The 18,943-nt window shown below is 38.2% G+C and overlaps 1 protein-coding gene across 2 annotated transcripts in view; it reads left to right on the top strand.

The window, feature by feature from the left end:
• LOC126162569 (exocyst complex component 7) overlaps positions 1 to 18,943 on the top strand; it is a 113,466-nt gene that overhangs the window by 55,785 nt on the left and 38,738 nt on the right. For both annotated transcript variants that reach the window (XM_049919160.1, XM_049919159.1), the window contains exon 8: positions 8,766 to 8,950. In XM_049919160.1, coding sequence (XP_049775117.1) covers positions 8,766 to 8,950 — 185 coding nt within the window. The remainder of the gene's footprint in view (positions 1 to 8,765; positions 8,951 to 18,943) is intronic.

Here is an 18,943-nt window from a genome sequence, read left to right as displayed (position 1 = left end):
CACATCTAGCAATAAAATTAAAACAATTTGGAATATTGTTAAAAGGGAAACAGGGCAACCAAGAGCACAGGAAGACTGTGTTTCTATTAGACTCAATGGAATGATTATTAACAAGAAGTCAGAAGTAGAAAACATTTTTAATAATCATTTTCTAACTGTTGTAGAGAAAATAGGATCCAGCTATTCATTGCAAGATAGTATATGGAAGAGGCAATGCCTATGCAATTTGATAAAATTGAAATTCAACCCACCTCTCTTACTGAAATCAGGAAAATAATAAATTCACTCAAAAGTAAAAGCACACATGGAATTGATGGTATTTCCAACAGATAAGTAGGATTCTCAGCCACATATGTAGTAGCTCACTGAAACAGGACATTTTTACCTATAGACTGAAATATGCTATTGTTAAACCATTGCATAAAAAAGGGGATAAGTCTGATGCCAACAACTACCACCCAATCTCACTTCTGACAGCTTCATTCAAAATTATTGAAAAAACAATATATTCAAGAGTAGTATCACATATTTGTAAAAATGAAGCACTAACTAAATGTCAGTTTGGTTTTCAGAAAGAAAATACTAGATTTGCTTTCACTGATCAAATGTTAAATGCATTGAATAACTGAACATCACCCATTTGGATATTATGTGATATCTCAAAGGCTTTTGAGTGTATGAATCATGAAATTCTTTGAGATAAGCTTAAGTATTGTGGTATGAGTGAGGAAAGTGCACAAATGATTTAATTTATATTTAACTGGAAGAATGCAGAAGGTTGAAATTAACAGTACAGGTAGTCTGCAAAAGTCCTCTAACTGGGGAAGTATCAAGAATGGTGTCTCACATGGTTCAGTCTTGTGTTCCTTATTGTTCTTGATACATATTAATGACTTTTATAAATTATAGAGTGCAGCAATCAGTTGTCCTTTTTTGTAGGTTTTTTGGCAAGTCCAGATTTCGGCTAGTACCTAGCTGTTATAAATGCACTATTTTTTAGTCTTGATACATGTCAGTTCCCTGTTGTTTGGGTGTCAGTCACAGTTCTTTGAAGACTACTAGAATCTCACTACCGTTTGTGGAAATCACAACACCAAGAAGGAAACACATGCATGAATTCAATTGATTTAATACCACAGGTTAGGTACAAGACAAGTAACAAATGATTACCTTTTCAAATCTTTGCATGTCCTTTGAGCCCTACTATTCAGTATGTCATGTAGCGACCATGCTCTGCAATTAAAGCTACTATACTCTGTAGCATTGAATCAATAATGTTTTGAATATGTTTCTGAGGGATTTCCCTCCATGCAGTTTGTATCCGAGCCCACAAATCCATGACACCAGTTACTGGAGGATCGTGAGGCACCAGGTGCCGACCAACCATATCTTAGACATGTTCGATGGGCAACATGTCTGTTGAACATTCAGGCCAAGAAAGCAATGGTACCCGTCGCTCTTCAAAGAAGGCCTTTCCATTCCTCGCAATGTATGGCCGGGCATTATCATGTTTAAATGTGGCCTGTAGAGATGCCTGAAGCAGGGGAATATCTCAGGCTCCACAACCTCCGTTAGGTACCAGTTGCTGTTCAAAGTGCCCACAATATGTACGAGGTGAGTTTGGTTGTTGTAACCAGTAGTGCCCCAAACCATCACACCTGCTGCTTGTCCGCTATGCCGCTCCACAGTGCAGCCCTCCAGGTTGCGCTCACCACTGTACTGCTGGACACTTATGCAACCATCACTATAGGACACGTTGAAGCGGGACTCAACCGAAAAGATTACATATTGCCACTCAGCACTCCAGTGACGGTGTTGACATGCCGATTGCAGTCTGAGGAGCTTGTGGTTTCTGGACAATGGAAGCTGACATAACGACATATGTGCAACCAATCTAGCCTGCAGCAGATGGCGATGAACTGTTGATGCAGACAAGTTCACACCTGTTGCAGTGCTCCAGTGACGAACCAACACTGTGGATGACACTGTATGGTCCATAATGGCCATGTGGACAAGATGACATTCATCCTGTGCTGTGGTCATGTTCCGTGGTCCAGTTCCCAGTCGTTGCTGCACACGACCTTCCTCTATTCATTGCTTCCACACACACATCGCTGTCATAGCAGCATGCCCTGTGTGAGCTGAAATGTCACAGTATGACTGCTCCCATGCCGATATAGCTCCCTTTGATGTCGACGGTGCATACTGGCACTCACTGTATTGTTTTCACCTTGTTTGACAGCTCTGCACTGACTACACTAAGCACAACACCAACCTTGTCGGACCAACATGAGAGGGCTCTGCTCGGCCTGCAAAACGTATCATACATTGGCTGCACACCCATCACCACTTCCACCAAGTGTGGCGCTATTCGGGTAATTCCTTCTTGGTGTTGCACTTTTCACAAACGACAGTGTACAGTTCTGCACAGTAAATGGCATAACACCATTGGTAAATACAGACTATGAACAGAAGTCTGTTGCTAAGGCAGAATATTCAAAATTTGGGTGTGTGCATTGATGTGAAATTGAATTGAAAGAAACACAACAATGATCTGCTGAAACGTTTAGGTTCAATTACTTATGCTATTAGGGCTGTTGCAAATTTTAGCAATAAACATATCAGTAAATTAGTCTACTATGGCTGTTTTCATTCACTGCTTTCATATGGTATCTTATTTTGGGGTAATTCGTCATTAAGAGAAAAAGTATTCATTGCACAAAAGCATGTACAGAATAATAGCTGGAGCCCACCCAAGATCACCTTGTAGACATTTATTTAAGGAACTCGGGATGTTCACAGTACCTTCGCAAAACTTATCTTCACTTATGAAATTTGTTATTAACAACCCATCCCAGTTCAAAAATAACAGCGAAGTGTGTAGCTACAACACTAGAAGGAAGGATGATCTTCACTATTCTGGGTTAAATCTGACTTTGCCACAGAAAGGGGTAAATTATGTTGCCACAAAAATCTTTGGTCATTTGCCAAAAAGCATTAAAAGTATGACAGATAGCCAACCCACATTTAAAAACAAATTAAAAGAATTTCTGAATGACAACTCCTCCTACTCAATAGATGAAGTTTTACATATGAAGTAGTAAGTGTAAAATAATAGTAGTAGTAATAGTAATAATAATAATAATAATAATAATAATAATAATAATTTTGTATAAAGAAAACTTATGTTAAAGTGACACATTCCACATAATTATGAAAGGTCGTATTCATGATCAATGGAATAAGTATTACTATATGTATGTATGTTGTGTAATGGAACAATAATAGGTCTTCCTTCATTATTTATTTATCATAGTGTGTGACAACTGGGGTCATGTGTGCTGCTGATGTCAGAAAATAGCTCAAATTGTCCTCTTTGTGATTCTTATCTTTTGACCATGTGTTCCAGTATTTATTCACACACAACAGCAATACTGGTTAGTGTGAATATTGTAACCCTTACTTTAGAGCAGTTTTGCCCCTTCCCCTCCCCCCCCCCCCTTTCAAACCAACCAACCAATCAATCAATCTTACTTTAGGGCCAACAAAATTTTTTCGGCACAAATAAACTTGTGTAACTACAAATTAAAGTTCAGTCCACGAAACCAAACAGTAATAGTTATTACTGGCAGAACTTAATGCAAAGCATATTGAAACAGATATGGAATAGTTCCCAATAAAGTCCAAGCCCTACCAATTGCTGTGCACACACGTAGCAAGTCTGATATTAAAGAAAGTTTCATTAAGCCTGATTAAGTTGGAAACTACACATTCCTAAGTCAAAGCACTGGGCACAAAGATTTATACAAAGTCTGATAACAGAAATGGAAATTGTTTCACAGATGTTTATTACTCCATTTCAATGTTTACATGATTTTTTCGAAGTACTCGCCTCCTACATGAATGGACTTTTTATAGCATCTCTGCCAGTACTTGAATATGTGGTGCAGGTCATTCTTTGTCAGGTCCTTGAGAATCGCCTGACTTTTCTTGAGCACAACTTCAGAGTTCTCAAATTGAATGCTCCAAAGCTTTGTCTTTAGTGATGACAACAATAACAATAATAATAATAATAACAGGCTGCAAGATCGGAACTACAAGCTTGAAGTGGTACACATGTAATGTTGAATTGAGCCAGAAACTGAACGACGTGATTTGTGACGTGAGGCCGCGCATTGCCGTGATGAAATCGCCACCCAATCCGAGAAGATTCTTGTCATTTCTTTGAAATGTGCTTCCTCAGTTTAGCCAATGCTGACCTTTAATATGCTGTGTAATAGCAATTGAGGGAGAACTGTACACTTGTAAATCATGCCAAGACAGTAAAAAACAGTGATCATTGTCACTTTTCCTGCAGATGGAAAAACTTTCATCTCTTTTGGTGTTGGGGAACCTAGTAATTTCCACATTATGCCGGCTCATTTTTGCTCAGGATCACAAAGATGCAGCCATCACCATGATAATCAAGTCCTAAAACATATCCCCTCCATCAGCAAAGAGATGCAGCATCTCATGGCTTGCCTCCAAATGCACAGCCTCTTTTTCAGGAGTCAATGACTTTGGCACCGGCACAAACACATGTTATAAGGAGATGAACATGCACAATCGTAAAGACATAGTCATATGAAATTCTCAAAGGAATTCAACACTTCACTGAGGTTACATAACATTATCCACTGATCCTCATGGACAATCACAGCAGTTGTGTTGATGTTCACTTCGGTCACCATTAACAGGCAATTCACAATTCTTTGAAGTCCTTTAACCACCTAATACTGTTGTGTGAGTTAGTGCATCTTCACTGTACACTTGTTCCAGCTTTTCGTGAGTTTCAGTGGCTATATAGTTTAAATGAACACAGAATTTTATTGCACCAAACTGCTCCTCTCTCGTCACCTCCATTGTTTGGCATGTGTAATGCAAAGAACGCTACAAAAGAGAGCGTTACTACCAACCTACCTATACGAGAGTGCTGCCACCAATGGACATAATACAGAAAAGCCCACTCTTTTCAAATACTCATGGTACAGATAGGAAACCATCGTGGAAGCTACGTGAAAAAATTAGTCACAGTATTTGTTGATCAGCCCTCATTTGATCCTGGCAAACAGTTGGGGCAGTTTTAGTCTGCCGGCAGAGGCGAGTCGGATAACAGCAATTGAGGAAGAGACTACCTCTGGTTGGCTTTATATTTGCCCACTATGGAAATTCACATGATCAGCTAGCAATTATCCAGCCACAGGTGCCCACACAGAATGTGGGTAGCGTTCTTGTCGTCATCTTCAGTCTGAATACCAGTTTGGTGCATCTCTCCCCGTTGCTCTATCCTGTGCAAGCCTCATCATCTCCAAATAACTACTGCCACTTACATCCTTTTGAGCTTACTTACAGTATTCATCTCTTAGCCTCCCTCTACAATTTTTATCCCCCCCCCCCCCCAGTGCTAAATTGTTGATCCCTTGGTGACTTGGGATGTGTCCTATCAACTGATCCTTCCTTTTAGTCAAGTTGTGGCACAAATTCATTTCTCCCCGATTCTATTCAGTACCACCTAATTGGTTATGTGATCTGCATGTCTAATCTTCAGCATTCTTCTGTAGCACCACAGTTTGAAAACTGTTTATCATTCACATTTCACTTCCATATAAGGCTACACTGCAGACATATACCTTCAGAAAGGACTAACACTTAAATCTATATTTGATGTTGACAAATTTCTCTTCTTCAGAAAGGCTTTTTCAGTGTACACATTGGATAACATCAGGAACATACTACAACTGTGTCTCACTTGTTTCTCAATCACTGCTCTCCTTTCATGCCCCTCAACTCTTATAATTGCCATTTTGTTTCTGTACAAGTTGTAAATAACCTTACGCGCCCTGCGGTTTACCTGTGCTACTTTCAGAATTTCAGAGAATGTATTCCCCAAATCTACAAAAGCTATACATGTAGGTTTACCTTTCCTTAGCGTATCTTCTAAGATAAGTCCTGGGGTCAGTATTGCCTTGTATTCCTGCATTTCTCTAGAATTCAAACTGATCTACCCCAAGGTCAGCTTCTACCAGTGTTCCCCTTCTTCTGTAAACAATTCATGTTAGTATTTTACAGTCATGACTAGTTGAACTTATAGCTTGGTCAGGATGCTTTATTTGGAATTATAATTATTACATTCTTCTTGAAGTCTGATGATATTTTGCCTGTCTCATACACCTTGCACACCCAGTGAAGTAGCTCTGTTATGGTTTTCTCTCCCAAGCATATCAGTAGTTCTGAGGGAATGTCATCTACTCTGTAGGCCTTGTTTCATCTTAGGTCTTTTAGTGCTCTTTCACAGTCATCTTCATCTACATCTACATCCTCATGTCTGTATATAATATTGCCTTCAGGTTTGTTTCCTTTGTCTTTGTCCCTTCTGTCTTTCAGCTTTCCATTCTTTGCGTAGTACCAGCTTTCCATTTGAGATCTTTATTGTTAAGTTGCTTTTCTTTCCTCCAAATGTCTTTTTAACTTTTCTAAAGGCAGTCACTATCTTTTCCTTAGTTATATATCCTTTTTTTATACTTACATTTGTCCTATATCCATGCCTGCTTAGCAGTTTTGCACACTTCCTGCCAATCTGTATTCCATTTCACCTGCTTCATTTGATGTGTTTTTATGTTTTCCCCTTTTATTAATTAAATTCAATATTTGTGTGATACCAAGGATTTCTACTAGGCATTGTCATTTTTCCTATTTGAACGTCTACTGCCTTCATTGTTTCATATCTCAAAGCTACCCATTTGTCTGCTGCTGTATTCCTCTCTCCTGTTTCAGTCAGTTGTTGCCTAATGCTCCCACTGAAACTCTCAACAGCTTCTGATTCTTCCAGCTTATCCAGGTCCCATATCCTTAATTTCCTACCTTCTTGCAACTTCTTCAGTTTTAACCTACAGTTCAAAACCAATAAATTGTAGTCAGAGTCCACATCTGCCCCTTGATGAATCTTACAGTTTAAAATCTGGTTCAATATATCTGTCTTACCATAATCTGAAACCACCTTGTATCTCCATGTCTCTTCCATGTATACAACCCTTTTCCATGATTCTTAAACCAGGTGTTGCCAGTGATTAAATTATTATATGTGGAAAATTCTACCAGATGGTATCCTCTTTCATTCCTCAATCCCAGTCCATATTTATCTAGTATTTTACCTCCTCTTCCTCTTTCTGCTACTGAATTCCAGTCCCCAATCAAAACTGAGTTTTACTCGCCTGGTAACTATCTGAATAATTTCTTTTATCTCATCGTATATTCTTCCAATCTCTTCATCTATGGATCTAGTTGGCATATAAATTTGTACTACTGTGAGTGTTGGCTTCATGCCCACCTGGCTAATAATGCATTCCCTATGCTATTCATTGTAAGTTACACAAATTCCTTTATTCTCATTCATTAGGAGACTTAGTCCTGCGTTACCCCTATTTGGTTGTGTATTTACAACCGTGTACTCACCTCTCCAGAAATCCTGTTCATCCTGCCACTGTATTTCATTAATCCTCTCTGTATCTAACTCCAACCTATCCATTTCCCTTTTTAAGTTTTCTAACCTACCTTCCCGATTAAGGGAAGACCAAGTTTGAATAATGAGAAAATTTTATTCAGGCACGCCACATGAAAAACTCGGAGGTCATACAACTTCCTGCCATGGTTAGGACATAAGTGCAGTAAGCAACTTCAGAAAAGTCCAACACATCTTGTTTGTTTTTTTAGCATTGATACAGGACAAGGAGGTAAAGCGTTACTTTGTTTTAGTCAAGCACCTCATTTAAACTGCTGCAGTAGATAGAATTTTAAGGAAGACAAGTCCTTCTATAGTAAGACAGGAGATAGAACAAGCAAGGTATGAACTCAGTGTGTATATGCAGGAACAGCTTGTTAGTATATGCAAGATGATGATTAAGCAATGTCTGATTGCTTAACTCATAAACAAGAGGTGGGTAACTCACAGCTTGAGGTCTGAGTGATGTGCCTCTCCTCCCCAATATGTCCCTCTGTCCTCTCTAAGGAAGGAACATAAAAGTTCCAAAGGCTAGGTATAATTTTTTGTGCTTCTAATTGTTTCTGTTGTCAGTACTTGCCATTTCAGAATTTCACTTCCTTTAACTAAGTACTGGCTAGCCTTACTGTCTCGTTGTAAGTTACCAATATACTTGCTAATTCAAGGAAGGGGGGGGGGGGGGGAGGGGGGAGGCTCGGAGGGAGAGAGGCGTAGTCATATCTCTAGCATTAGCGGTTCTGTGCCCTGCTTTCAGAACAGCTGAAAGTTTGTTGCTGTTCTCCAGTATAAAGTCCATTTTGTGACTCGGATCATGTGCATCTTTAGTTTCCTTGAAAAACTTCCTTGAGATGCTGTATAATATTCAAATAAATACCATAATAAATTATGAATTTAGATATATTTAACTCCATAAACTGAGCCAGTATGTTACTGTTGGTCTGTTATTATGCTCTTCTATGCTATAGGCATGCTTAATAGCAGGAATGGAGAATAAATGAACCATAGGTTTATAAAACTAAATGAATACCAGTCACAGATAAAACACTACTTCTGCAACTCAGTATGATGATATACCTCTCTCTGCTTTGTGTTTCAATCTCTGATCTATATGCACTGTTATAAAAGTTGTCAAGTTAGGAGTAAACTTATTATTTAGCCAGTTTCTACTTTAAAGCCCTGTGTGTAACACATTGTAACTGAAGTGGTAATTATAAAATGCTTGTTTCAGAATCACGCGAAGATGTTGTGGATGAACAAGAAATGGAAAATTATCTAGTGTGTGTAGTTGCATTACAGAGGCTAATGCAAGGTGAGAGAGCTCTTATGGCTGGTATTGTACCTCTGCAGCACCAACACCAAGTGTTTGAAATTGTTATACGGGAAGCCATGGATATGGTTGTACAGGATGGTGAAGTAAGTCTATTGTAGCGTACACCAGAGGGGATCAAATAGTTTTTATTGCATTGTTTAAAATGAAATTGAAGAAAAATTTATCATTTTTAGACACTGGGAATGAATCCTACTACTTCTTGTGATTTCAACATGCTTCTCAACGAAATTATCCATCAGTAATCGGTACATTCTCTGAATGTGTGTGTACACACACACACACACACACACACACACACACACACACACACACACACACACACACACACTCTACTACAAGTAATACAAGAACAACTGTTGCATGGAAGCTGTATTTTATAGATAAGTGTGTGATGTGAATTTTTCAGTAAACTTTAGAGTTAGAGTGAGTTAAGATTAGATGTCTGTTTAATGTTGAACCACATGCATGACTTGTTCATAAATAACTATAAACTTTGTGACATTTCCATGAACAATGTAATGTCTTAAGAGAGTGTTGTCCATGAGTATGTGAAAAGGTAGTTTTACTCTATAAGACATCTTCTTGCACCAGTCGTAATTGGTTGTTACTATAGATAATAGAAGTAATCTACAGTGGTTACTTATGTCAATCTATTATTTAACTCATTCTCAGTCTATGGAGGCTTTCTTCACTGTGGAATTTTTTGAATACAGTGTGTAACTGGATGAATAAATGTATTTTGAGTCTCAGGAAGTCATCAATTTGTATCCTGTCAGGAGCCAGGACTTCAGATATTCCTCAACATAATCTTCACCAATGGGAGAGTTTTTCATATGAAAATGTAGCTACACAATTCTCAGAACTCAACATGAAAATATAGGTTTTTGCCTTTCTGAGTACGAGCATGCTGTAAGGTACAGTTCGATTTTAGATAAGAGAATAGCAATGCAAATTCTGCATAGCTTCTTGTATACTTAGAGATGAGACGGAATATTGTATAAGCTTAAGATTAAATCTGCCTTATAATATATTGACCCTTCACTAACAAATACAGGGCAAATGCTAAGTTTGGCACTATGCAGGAACAACTACCTAGAAGGCCGACTCCAGTTGTCACAAATGGTTCAGACAGTGACATGCGGTGTAATCGATTTAGATGAATTAGATGAGTTATGACCATCATTGGAAAGAAATGCAGGAAAATCATTGTGCCATTTAGCGACTGGTGTAGCAGTAGCATTATTAGTAGTTTCTGTCAGAAGAATGTCTGTCTGTGTGTCTGTAATCTATAAAAATCTACAGTTGTATTCTGATCTTGATAAAATTTTGTACTTTTTTCCTTTAAGACAAGATGAAGATCACCTCGGCATAACATTATGTAAAGGAGAAAGGTTGTTATCAAAAATAAAGGAGAAATTTTGTTATTAAACATTTGGAAAAGTACTTTGACCGATTTTCTTCAAAGTTCTTGGCTGATTTACTTCAAATTTCTGTGTTCAAATGAAACAATGAAGAAAATTAATGAAAATTGAATGTCTAACAAACAAAATATATCGTGGTAAAGTATCTGTAATTCCTATTGTGAGAATAAATTACGTTGGCAATAACTGTTATGGAGATAGTACAATCAGGCGTCACTAGATCTTGGGACAAGCAAAAGCCTGAGAATTTGACAGAAATATAATTGCAAATTCTTATTTATTGATTAAATGCCATTGTTAAATTTGCAACGGAACAAGGCTGGCTGTGAAGAACCCATTGTCTGGTGTAATAGAGACCACCACCATCACATGGTATGCTGCAGGCGAAGACATATCCATTCCTCCCATTCCATTGATACCCAGTCATTTCAATATGCCCTTTGATGTGAAGTGATTGTAGTTTCCCATGCAGCTTGCATTTGCTATGAGTATCAACAAAGCAGAGGGCCAATCACTTTGTGTAGCAGATATTTAAGATCGCAGACAGTGTTGCACACTGCAGTTAGTACTGCCATATAGATGCACTGACAGTGTGTGCTCCTAGATGTTATAGACGTAAATCTTTTTGTTAGTTGTTAGTTCTCTGAAAAACAGCTTGCAGTCTCTTGTTCATATACCTTTCAGAAATTATGATGTGATGGGACATTATTGGTCCAGTAATTTGCATTGTACTAATTGCACATCACAGGCCTATTTTGAAATAATACATGGGTTCTTAATTGATGGGAATTTTTAGAACTCTAGCATTAATTTTTCTGGGAGTTTGAGTATCCTGTTGAATGCGTCTGTGCTTCACCAGGAAAAAACAGCATTTCAGAATCAACCAATCCACCATGCATAGACTGTGATAGCCAGTTTGAGTACTGATGTTCTGCAACAATATCATTTGTTGCAGTACAATTATTGTGGAAGGTTTTAGTTTGAGTTTACGTACGGCTCTGCAAGAGATGCTACTGACGTACCAGTCTTAAGTGTTAAGCAGTATGATTTTCTCAGATTTCTTTCCTAAGCTGCTTGGAACAACTCTAGTTAAACTAAAATCAAAATGCCCTTGTGACTGTCTGAAGAACAAACTGGAGAATATGTGGTAATTAGAGCCTGTCTCTTTGGTATCACATGTAGCACAGCACTGGAGATGAGACTTGTCATATGTGTAACACCCTATATTTTAATCTGTTTCTATTTCTTCTTTGAACGTTCATGTCCCTTGAACGTGCATGTCTGTTTCATCCTTGAACGTGCATGTGTGATAGCGAATGAAAAAAAAAATGTTAAAAAAATGACTATCAGTCAGAATATGACTAACACATTTATGTATTTTAAGCACACAAAAGTCTAGTAGGTGAGAAAAATAAATGTTAGTGCAAATGGGAAAATTTTATTATTCAGGTGTCTCCTGGGCAACATCTTTAGAGTTGTTGTTGTTGTTGTTGTTGTTGTTGTTGTTGTGGTCTTCAGTCCTGAGACTGGTTTGATGCAGCTCTCCATGCTACTCTATCCTGTGCAAGCTTCTTCATCTCCCAGTACCTACTGCAACCTACATCCTTCTGAATTTGCTTAGTGTATTCATCTCTTGGTCTCCCTCTATGATTTTTACCCTCCACACTGCCCTCCAATACTAAATTGGTGATCCCTTGATGCCTCAGAACATGCCCTACCAATCGATCCCTTCTTCTAGTCAAGTTGTGCCACAAACTCCTCTTCTCCCCAATTCTATTCAATACCTCCTCATTAGTTATGTGATCTACCCATCTAATCTTCAGCATTCTTCTGTAGCACCACATTTCGAAAGCTTCTATTCTCTTCTTGTCCAAACTATTTATCGTCCATGTTTCACTTCCATACGTGGCTACACTCTATACAAATACTTTGAGAAACAACTTCCTGACACTTAAATCTATACTCGATGTTAACAAATTTCTCTTCTTCAGAAACGCTTTCCTTGCCATTGCCAGTCTACATTTTATATCCTCTCTACTTCGACCATCATCAGTTATTTTGCTTCCCAAATAGCAAAACTCCTTTACTACTTTAAGTGTCTCATTTCCTAATCTAATACCCTCAGCATCACCCGACTTTATTCAACTACATTCCATTATCCTCGTTTTGCTTTTGTTGATGTTCATCTTATATCCTCCTTTCAAGATACTATCCATTCCGTTCAACTGCTCTTCCAAGTCCTTTGCTGTCTCTGACAGAATTACAATGTCATCGGCGAACCTCAAAGTTTTTATTTCTTCTCCATGGATTTTAATACCCACTCCGAATTTTTCTTTTGTTTCCTTTACTGCTTGCTCAATATACAGATTGAATAACATTGGAGAGAGGCTGCAACCCTGTCTCACTCCCTTCCCAACCACTGCTTTCCTTTCATGTCCCTCGACTCTTATAACTGCCATCTGGTTTCTGTACAAATTGTAAATAGTCTTTTGCTCCCTATATTTTACCCCTGCCACCTTTAGAACTTGAAACAGAGTATTCTACTCAACATTGTCAAAAGCTTTCTCTAAGTCTACAAATGCTAGAAATGTAGGTTTGCCTTTCCTTAATCTTTCTTCTAAGATAAGTCGTAAGGTCAGTATTGCCTTACGTGTTCCAATATTTCTATGGAATCCAAACTGATCTTCCCCAAGGTTGGCTTCTATTAGTTTTTCCATTCGTCTGTAAAGAATTTGCATTAGTATTTTGCAGCTGTGGCTTATTAAACTGATTGTTCGGTACTTTTCACATCTGTCAACACCTGCTTTCTTTGGGATTTGATTTATTATATTCTTCTTGAAGTCTGAGGGTATTTCGCCTGTCTCATACATCTTGCTCACCAGATGATAGAGTTTTGTCAGGACTGGCTCTCCCAAGGCCATCAGTAGTTCTAATGGAATGTTGTCTACTCCCGGGGCCTTGTTTCAACTCAAGTCTTTCAGTGCTCTGTCAAACTCTTCATGCAGTATTGTATCTCCCATTTCGTCTTCATCTACATTCTCTTCCATTTCCAGAATATTGTCCTCAAATACGTCGCCCTTGTATAGACCCTCTATATACTCCTTCCACCTTTCTGCTTTCCCTTCTTTGCTTAGAACTGTGTTTCCATCTGAGCTCTTGATATTCATACAAGTGGTTCTCTTTTCTCCAAAGGTCTCTCTAATTTTCCTGTAGGCAGTATCTATCTTACCCCTAGTGAGATAAGCCTCTACATCCTTACATTTGTCCTCTAGCCATCCCTGCTTAGGCATTTTGCACTTCCTGTCGATCTCATTTTTGAGACGTTTGTATTCCTTTTTGCCTGCTTCATTTACTGCATTTTTATATTTTTTTCCTTTCATCAATTAAATTCAATATTTCTTCTGTTACCCAAGGATTTCTACTAGCCCTCGTCTTTTTACCTACCTGATCCTCTGCTGCCTTCACTACTTCATCCCTCAGAGCTACCCATTCTTCTTCTACTGTATTTCTTTCCCCCATTTGTGACAATTGTTCCTTTATGCTTTCCCTGAAACTCTGTACAACCTCTGGTTTAATCAGTTTGTCCAGATCCCATCTCCTTAAATTCCCACCTTTTTGCAGTTTCCTCAGTTTTAATCTACAGCTCATAACCAATAGATTGTGATCAGAGTCCACATCTGCCCCTGGAAATGTCTTACAATTTAATACCTGGTTCCTAAATCTCTGTCTTACCATTATATAATCTATCTGATACCTTCTAGTATTTCCAGGATTCTTCCATGTGTACAACCTTCTTTTATGATTCTTGAACCAAGTGTTAGCTATGATTAAGTTATGCTCTGTGCAAAATTCTACCAGATGGCTTCCTCTTTCATTACTTTCCCCCAATCCATATTCACCTACTATGTTTCCTTCTCTCCCTTTTCCTACTCTCGAATTCCAGTCACCCACACTATTAAATTTTCGTCTCCCTTCACTACTTGAATAATTTCTTTTATCTCATCATACATTTCATCAATTTCTTCATCATCTGCAGAGCTAGTTGGCATATAAACTTGTACTATTGTAGTAGGTGTGGGCTTCATGTCTATCTTGGGCACAATAATGCGTTCACTATGCTGTTTGTAGTAGTTTACCCACACTCCTATTTTTTTATTCATTATTAAACATACTCCTGCATTACCCCTATTTGTTTTTGTATTTATAACCCTGTATTCACCTGTCCAAAAGTCTTGTTCCTCCTGCCACCGAACTTCACTAATTCCCACTATATCTAACTTTAACCTATCCATTTCCCTTTTTAAGTTTTCTAACCTACCTGCCAGATTAAGGGATCTGACATTCCACACTCCGATCCGCAGAATGCCTGTTTTCTTTCTCCTGATAACGACGTCCTCCTGAGTAGTCCCTGCCCGGAGGTTCGAATGGAGGACTATTTTACCTCCGGAATATTTTACCCAAGAGGACGCCATCATCATTTAACCATACAGTAAAGCTGCATGCCCTCAGGAAAAATTACGGCTGTAGTTTCCCCTTGCTTTCAGCCGTTCGCAGTACCAGCACAGCAAGGCCATTTTATTTAGGGTTACAAGGCCAGATCAGTCAATCATCCAGACTGTTGCCCCTGCAACTACTGAAAAGGCTGCTGTCCCTCTTCACTACCTGAATAATTTCTTTCGAGTACTAATTAAAATAAACAGTTGCTTTTTACTTCCTATTAAAATCAGAAATTATGGTGGGAAAAAATTATAAAGTCATTTTCCAAAATGAAAATAACACTAGACAATGTAAATCTGTAAGGACTGTAAGAATGGGAAAAGAGACGTATCCATTAACAGATTTTTGTTCATGTTTCTCCTGTCAAGTGCACTTCCAAAAATGATAAACCTCCCACCCCCACCCCCTCTTCACCCCTGTCCGTTAATCCAAAGACACATAGATGTTTCCCCAATAACTAAATGTGTTTCTCTTCATTTGTGTGACAGTTTATTCTGTAATATGAGGTCTTCAATAGCACAACATATTCAGATAAATTCTGAAATTTTTAAGCTGATTCAAATGTAATCTGCTCCAGTGCAAAAGAAATTAAACTTAGAAACTGATAGGAGAGAAATAAGTATTGCATTCTAAAAGAAACTCAGAATCTTATATTCATTTTACAGAATACTGCAGAGATGAAACTTCCTGGAAAAAATCTATTTATCAACTGAAGCATCCAGCATTACAAATTATGCATCTTCACAGTTTTATTTCTACCAGTGCTTCCCACAGGTTTGAAAGGATTCTTTTACACTGCAGCAACCTATTCATAGTTATGAAACCAGGAGTTTTACTCGCACAGAAAGTTTCTTATTTTCTTTACTTTCACAAGATCTGTGCTGTGGTGAAAACTTAACCAGGAAGGAGAAGCACACAAATATTAGAATATTTGAAACAGATAATTGAAAAAGGTGGGTAAATAAGCGGAAATGAAAAGATCAGCATTAGATGAGATCCAATGAAAGATAAATTACTTACAGAGTACAGCACTGTAAATTCAACAAGCAATCCTACTGAGGCTTCCATCCAGAAATATTTGCCTGAAACAAAATGACAACTATAGCCACTTTGACAGTTCAAAAAGAAAATTCTGTGGAATTTTATCTGTAATACTTTATAAATGTGTTTTTAATTAAGGTAATGTGAAGTACTTTACAAATCAGCAAAGTGCAAATGCTACAAGTGAAAAAAATTAAAATCGCAAGGCAATACATGAGTCAGTATAGAGCATATTCAGGTAAATGAACCTTAAGCTGGAAGCTCTCGCTGGGACTTAATCTGCAGGAAGTATGTATTTAAAGTAATCTGAAAATGTTCCTATAATTTTACTTTCTGGATTTTATTGTGTTGCTGCAATGAGTCCTGCAGTTAATTTTCTTTGAAATCACAAGTAGAATGCGGAGGCAGTTCATGACATCCAAATCAGCTTGTATGAGGGTAATCCCAAAAGAAATGACTCCAAAGCACTGGGCCTATGAGGGAACTGTTTGCATGGTTGTTGGTCACGCTATTTTTTGCCTTGTTCCCTCTGCTCTCTACAGAATCCACCTCACGTCCACTGGGGCTTTCAGTCTTGGCTGGGCAACCAGTTGTAATGGAGCTCCCATTAGCTACTACAGCAAAGTTCGTGCAGTTATTTGGTTTTTGGGTGCGAAAGGTGTTAATCTAATCATCATTCATCAACAGTTGAAGGAAGTATGTTAAGAGTCTGTATTAATGTCAGAAATGTCTGCAAGTGGTGTAGAGAGTTTGTAGGTGGTCGTACTGAAATTTGACAAGGAAAGAAACAGGAGATCGTCAATTCCCAAAGAGACAATTGCAGAGGTTGAAGTAAATCGTGCTTCAAGATTGGTGGATGACTTCGATGAGCTCAGCAATGTTGTTCGTGAGGGTTCTCAAAGCAGCATTCACTGGACTTTGACTGGAGAGTTGAACTTTTGGAAGGTGTGCGCAGGATAGAGCCCGAGAATGCTGACAGAAGATTACAAATGGCTATGCGTTGAAACTTCCCACCAACTCCTTGAATGTTATGCAGATGAAAAGCACAGCATTTTCGATTCAATAGTTATGGGTGAGGAAACCTGGGATCTCCACTTCACACCTGAAACCAGACAACAATCATGAGTGGCAGCATTCTGATTCACCCAAGCCAGGAAAATAAAGAACACAGTCTGCCGGTAAAATCATGATGACTGTGTTTTGGGATTGAAAGGGGATATTGTTGGTCAACTTCATGGTTCTTGGAACAACAATAAATGCTGACAGGTATTTTCAGACTTCAAAAAAACATGTACAGGCAATTCAGAACCGAAGAAAACGATTGTTGAGCAAGGACATAAACTATCTCCACGACAATGCTTGTCTCCACATTGCACATCAAACAATGGATCTTCTGCAACAGGTTGGATAGTACATCAGTACCCTGCCACCCTACAGTCTGGACTTAGCGCCCAGCGAGTAGCAATTGTTTCCCAAGTCGAAAGAACACCTGGCTGGTAAGCACTTCAGCAATAATGGGGTGAAAGATGAGGTCTAATGCTTCTTCAATAGCGTGATGGTGGGCTGGTATGACGTGAGCATACTAAAACTGCCACAGCATTTACAAAAATGGCATTTGATTGAAATGGCAATTACATGGAAAAACAGAAGAATGTTCAAGCTTCAAAACTATGTGCAATTTATTGTAAATAAATGTTTCTTTATATTTCTTTTAAAAAACTGAGAACTTACATTTGGTGTACCCTTTGCAATAAACAAAAGTGAGAAAAGGCAACACCATCATGTGTAGCTGATCAGAAAGATGTGTAACATTTACTCCTTTTGGTCAATACAGTCATTTTCAGACTCTTCAGTTAACAATGTGACGAATGTGAGGATTTTGCAGTGATGTACAGGGCAAGATCCTAACAGAGGTGTTTTGGTATTGGCCCTCCTTAGACATACTGTAAAGTGGCAGATGTGTATGTGTGTTAATGGATGGCTCTTCTAAGAGCCTATTTATTTATTTATTTGTCATTAGCCAACATAAGTTGAAATAGACAATTACATACTTTAAAGGTTGATCACATTTGATAGTTTACATGTGTAGCTTTACTGTATACATTCAAATTCCTCAATACTATACTGTACTATATACATTCAAATTCCTTAATACTATACACACACTTACCAATTAACAATTTGTGAATGTGCTTACGGAAGGTATCACATGGTAAGTCTCTCACTGGTGGTGGTAGCTTGTTATATAATTTCATCCCTATTTGTTTGAAGCTACTTTGGGCCTTACACAGTCTTATAAAATCTACATCTACGTTATTTCTGTATCTAGTTTCATGCGAACGGATGTCTGTTTTGCAAGGTAGTGTATGTATTTGATTGTTTGTAGAGAGAAGACATGTTGTAATGTAAAGGGAAGGTACAGTCAAGATGCTGAGTTCTTTAAAATGCTCCACATGCACACTGTCTGAGCACCATGAGAGTTGCCCCATAGTTTTATTGCATACTGGAGGTGACCCTGAAAGAAGGCAAAGTAAAAGTTAAAAGTTGTTTGCTAACTAATGTTTTTAATTTCTTCAACAAGAAGACTACTCTTGATAGTTTGGTACATAACTGTTCGGTATGGAAGTTCCAAGTCAGTTTAGGATCCAGGTGGATTCCAAGAAGCCTTACTGAATCTGATTCATTTACTTTTTCGTTAAGCTTGTGCAGGTAGAAAAACATAGTCTCAGTTTTGCTATTGTTTAGGATTAGCATATTACTGTGGAGCCATATGGCAGCCTTTTCAAGACTAGCTTTTGTTTTTTGTTTCTCCTTCTCCAATTTATGGCCCACAGTAATCAAGGTAGTGTCGTCAGCATATATTATTGGCTTGTCAGGCAAGAAAGTAGGCAGGTCATTCATGTAATTAAGAAAAGGAATGGCCCAAGCACTGAGGCTTGTGGCACACCTTTAACTACTGGCAGGGCATTTGATTGACAGTTATTTACCATGACCACTTGAGTTCTGTTAGTCAAATATGATCCAATTAGTGTCAGTTCATTATTCTTGATACCATATCACTCCAACTTATTTATGAGTATTTCATGTGACACAGTATCAAATGCTTTGCTCAGATCT

The sequence above is a fragment of the Schistocerca cancellata genome, chromosome 2, assembly GCF_023864275.1.
Source record: "Schistocerca cancellata isolate TAMUIC-IGC-003103 chromosome 2, iqSchCanc2.1, whole genome shotgun sequence".
NCBI lineage: Eukaryota > Metazoa > Arthropoda > Insecta > Orthoptera > Acrididae > Schistocerca > Schistocerca cancellata.
Note: the sequence above shows the minus strand (reverse complement) of the source record. Positions and strands in the feature narration are given on the sequence as shown.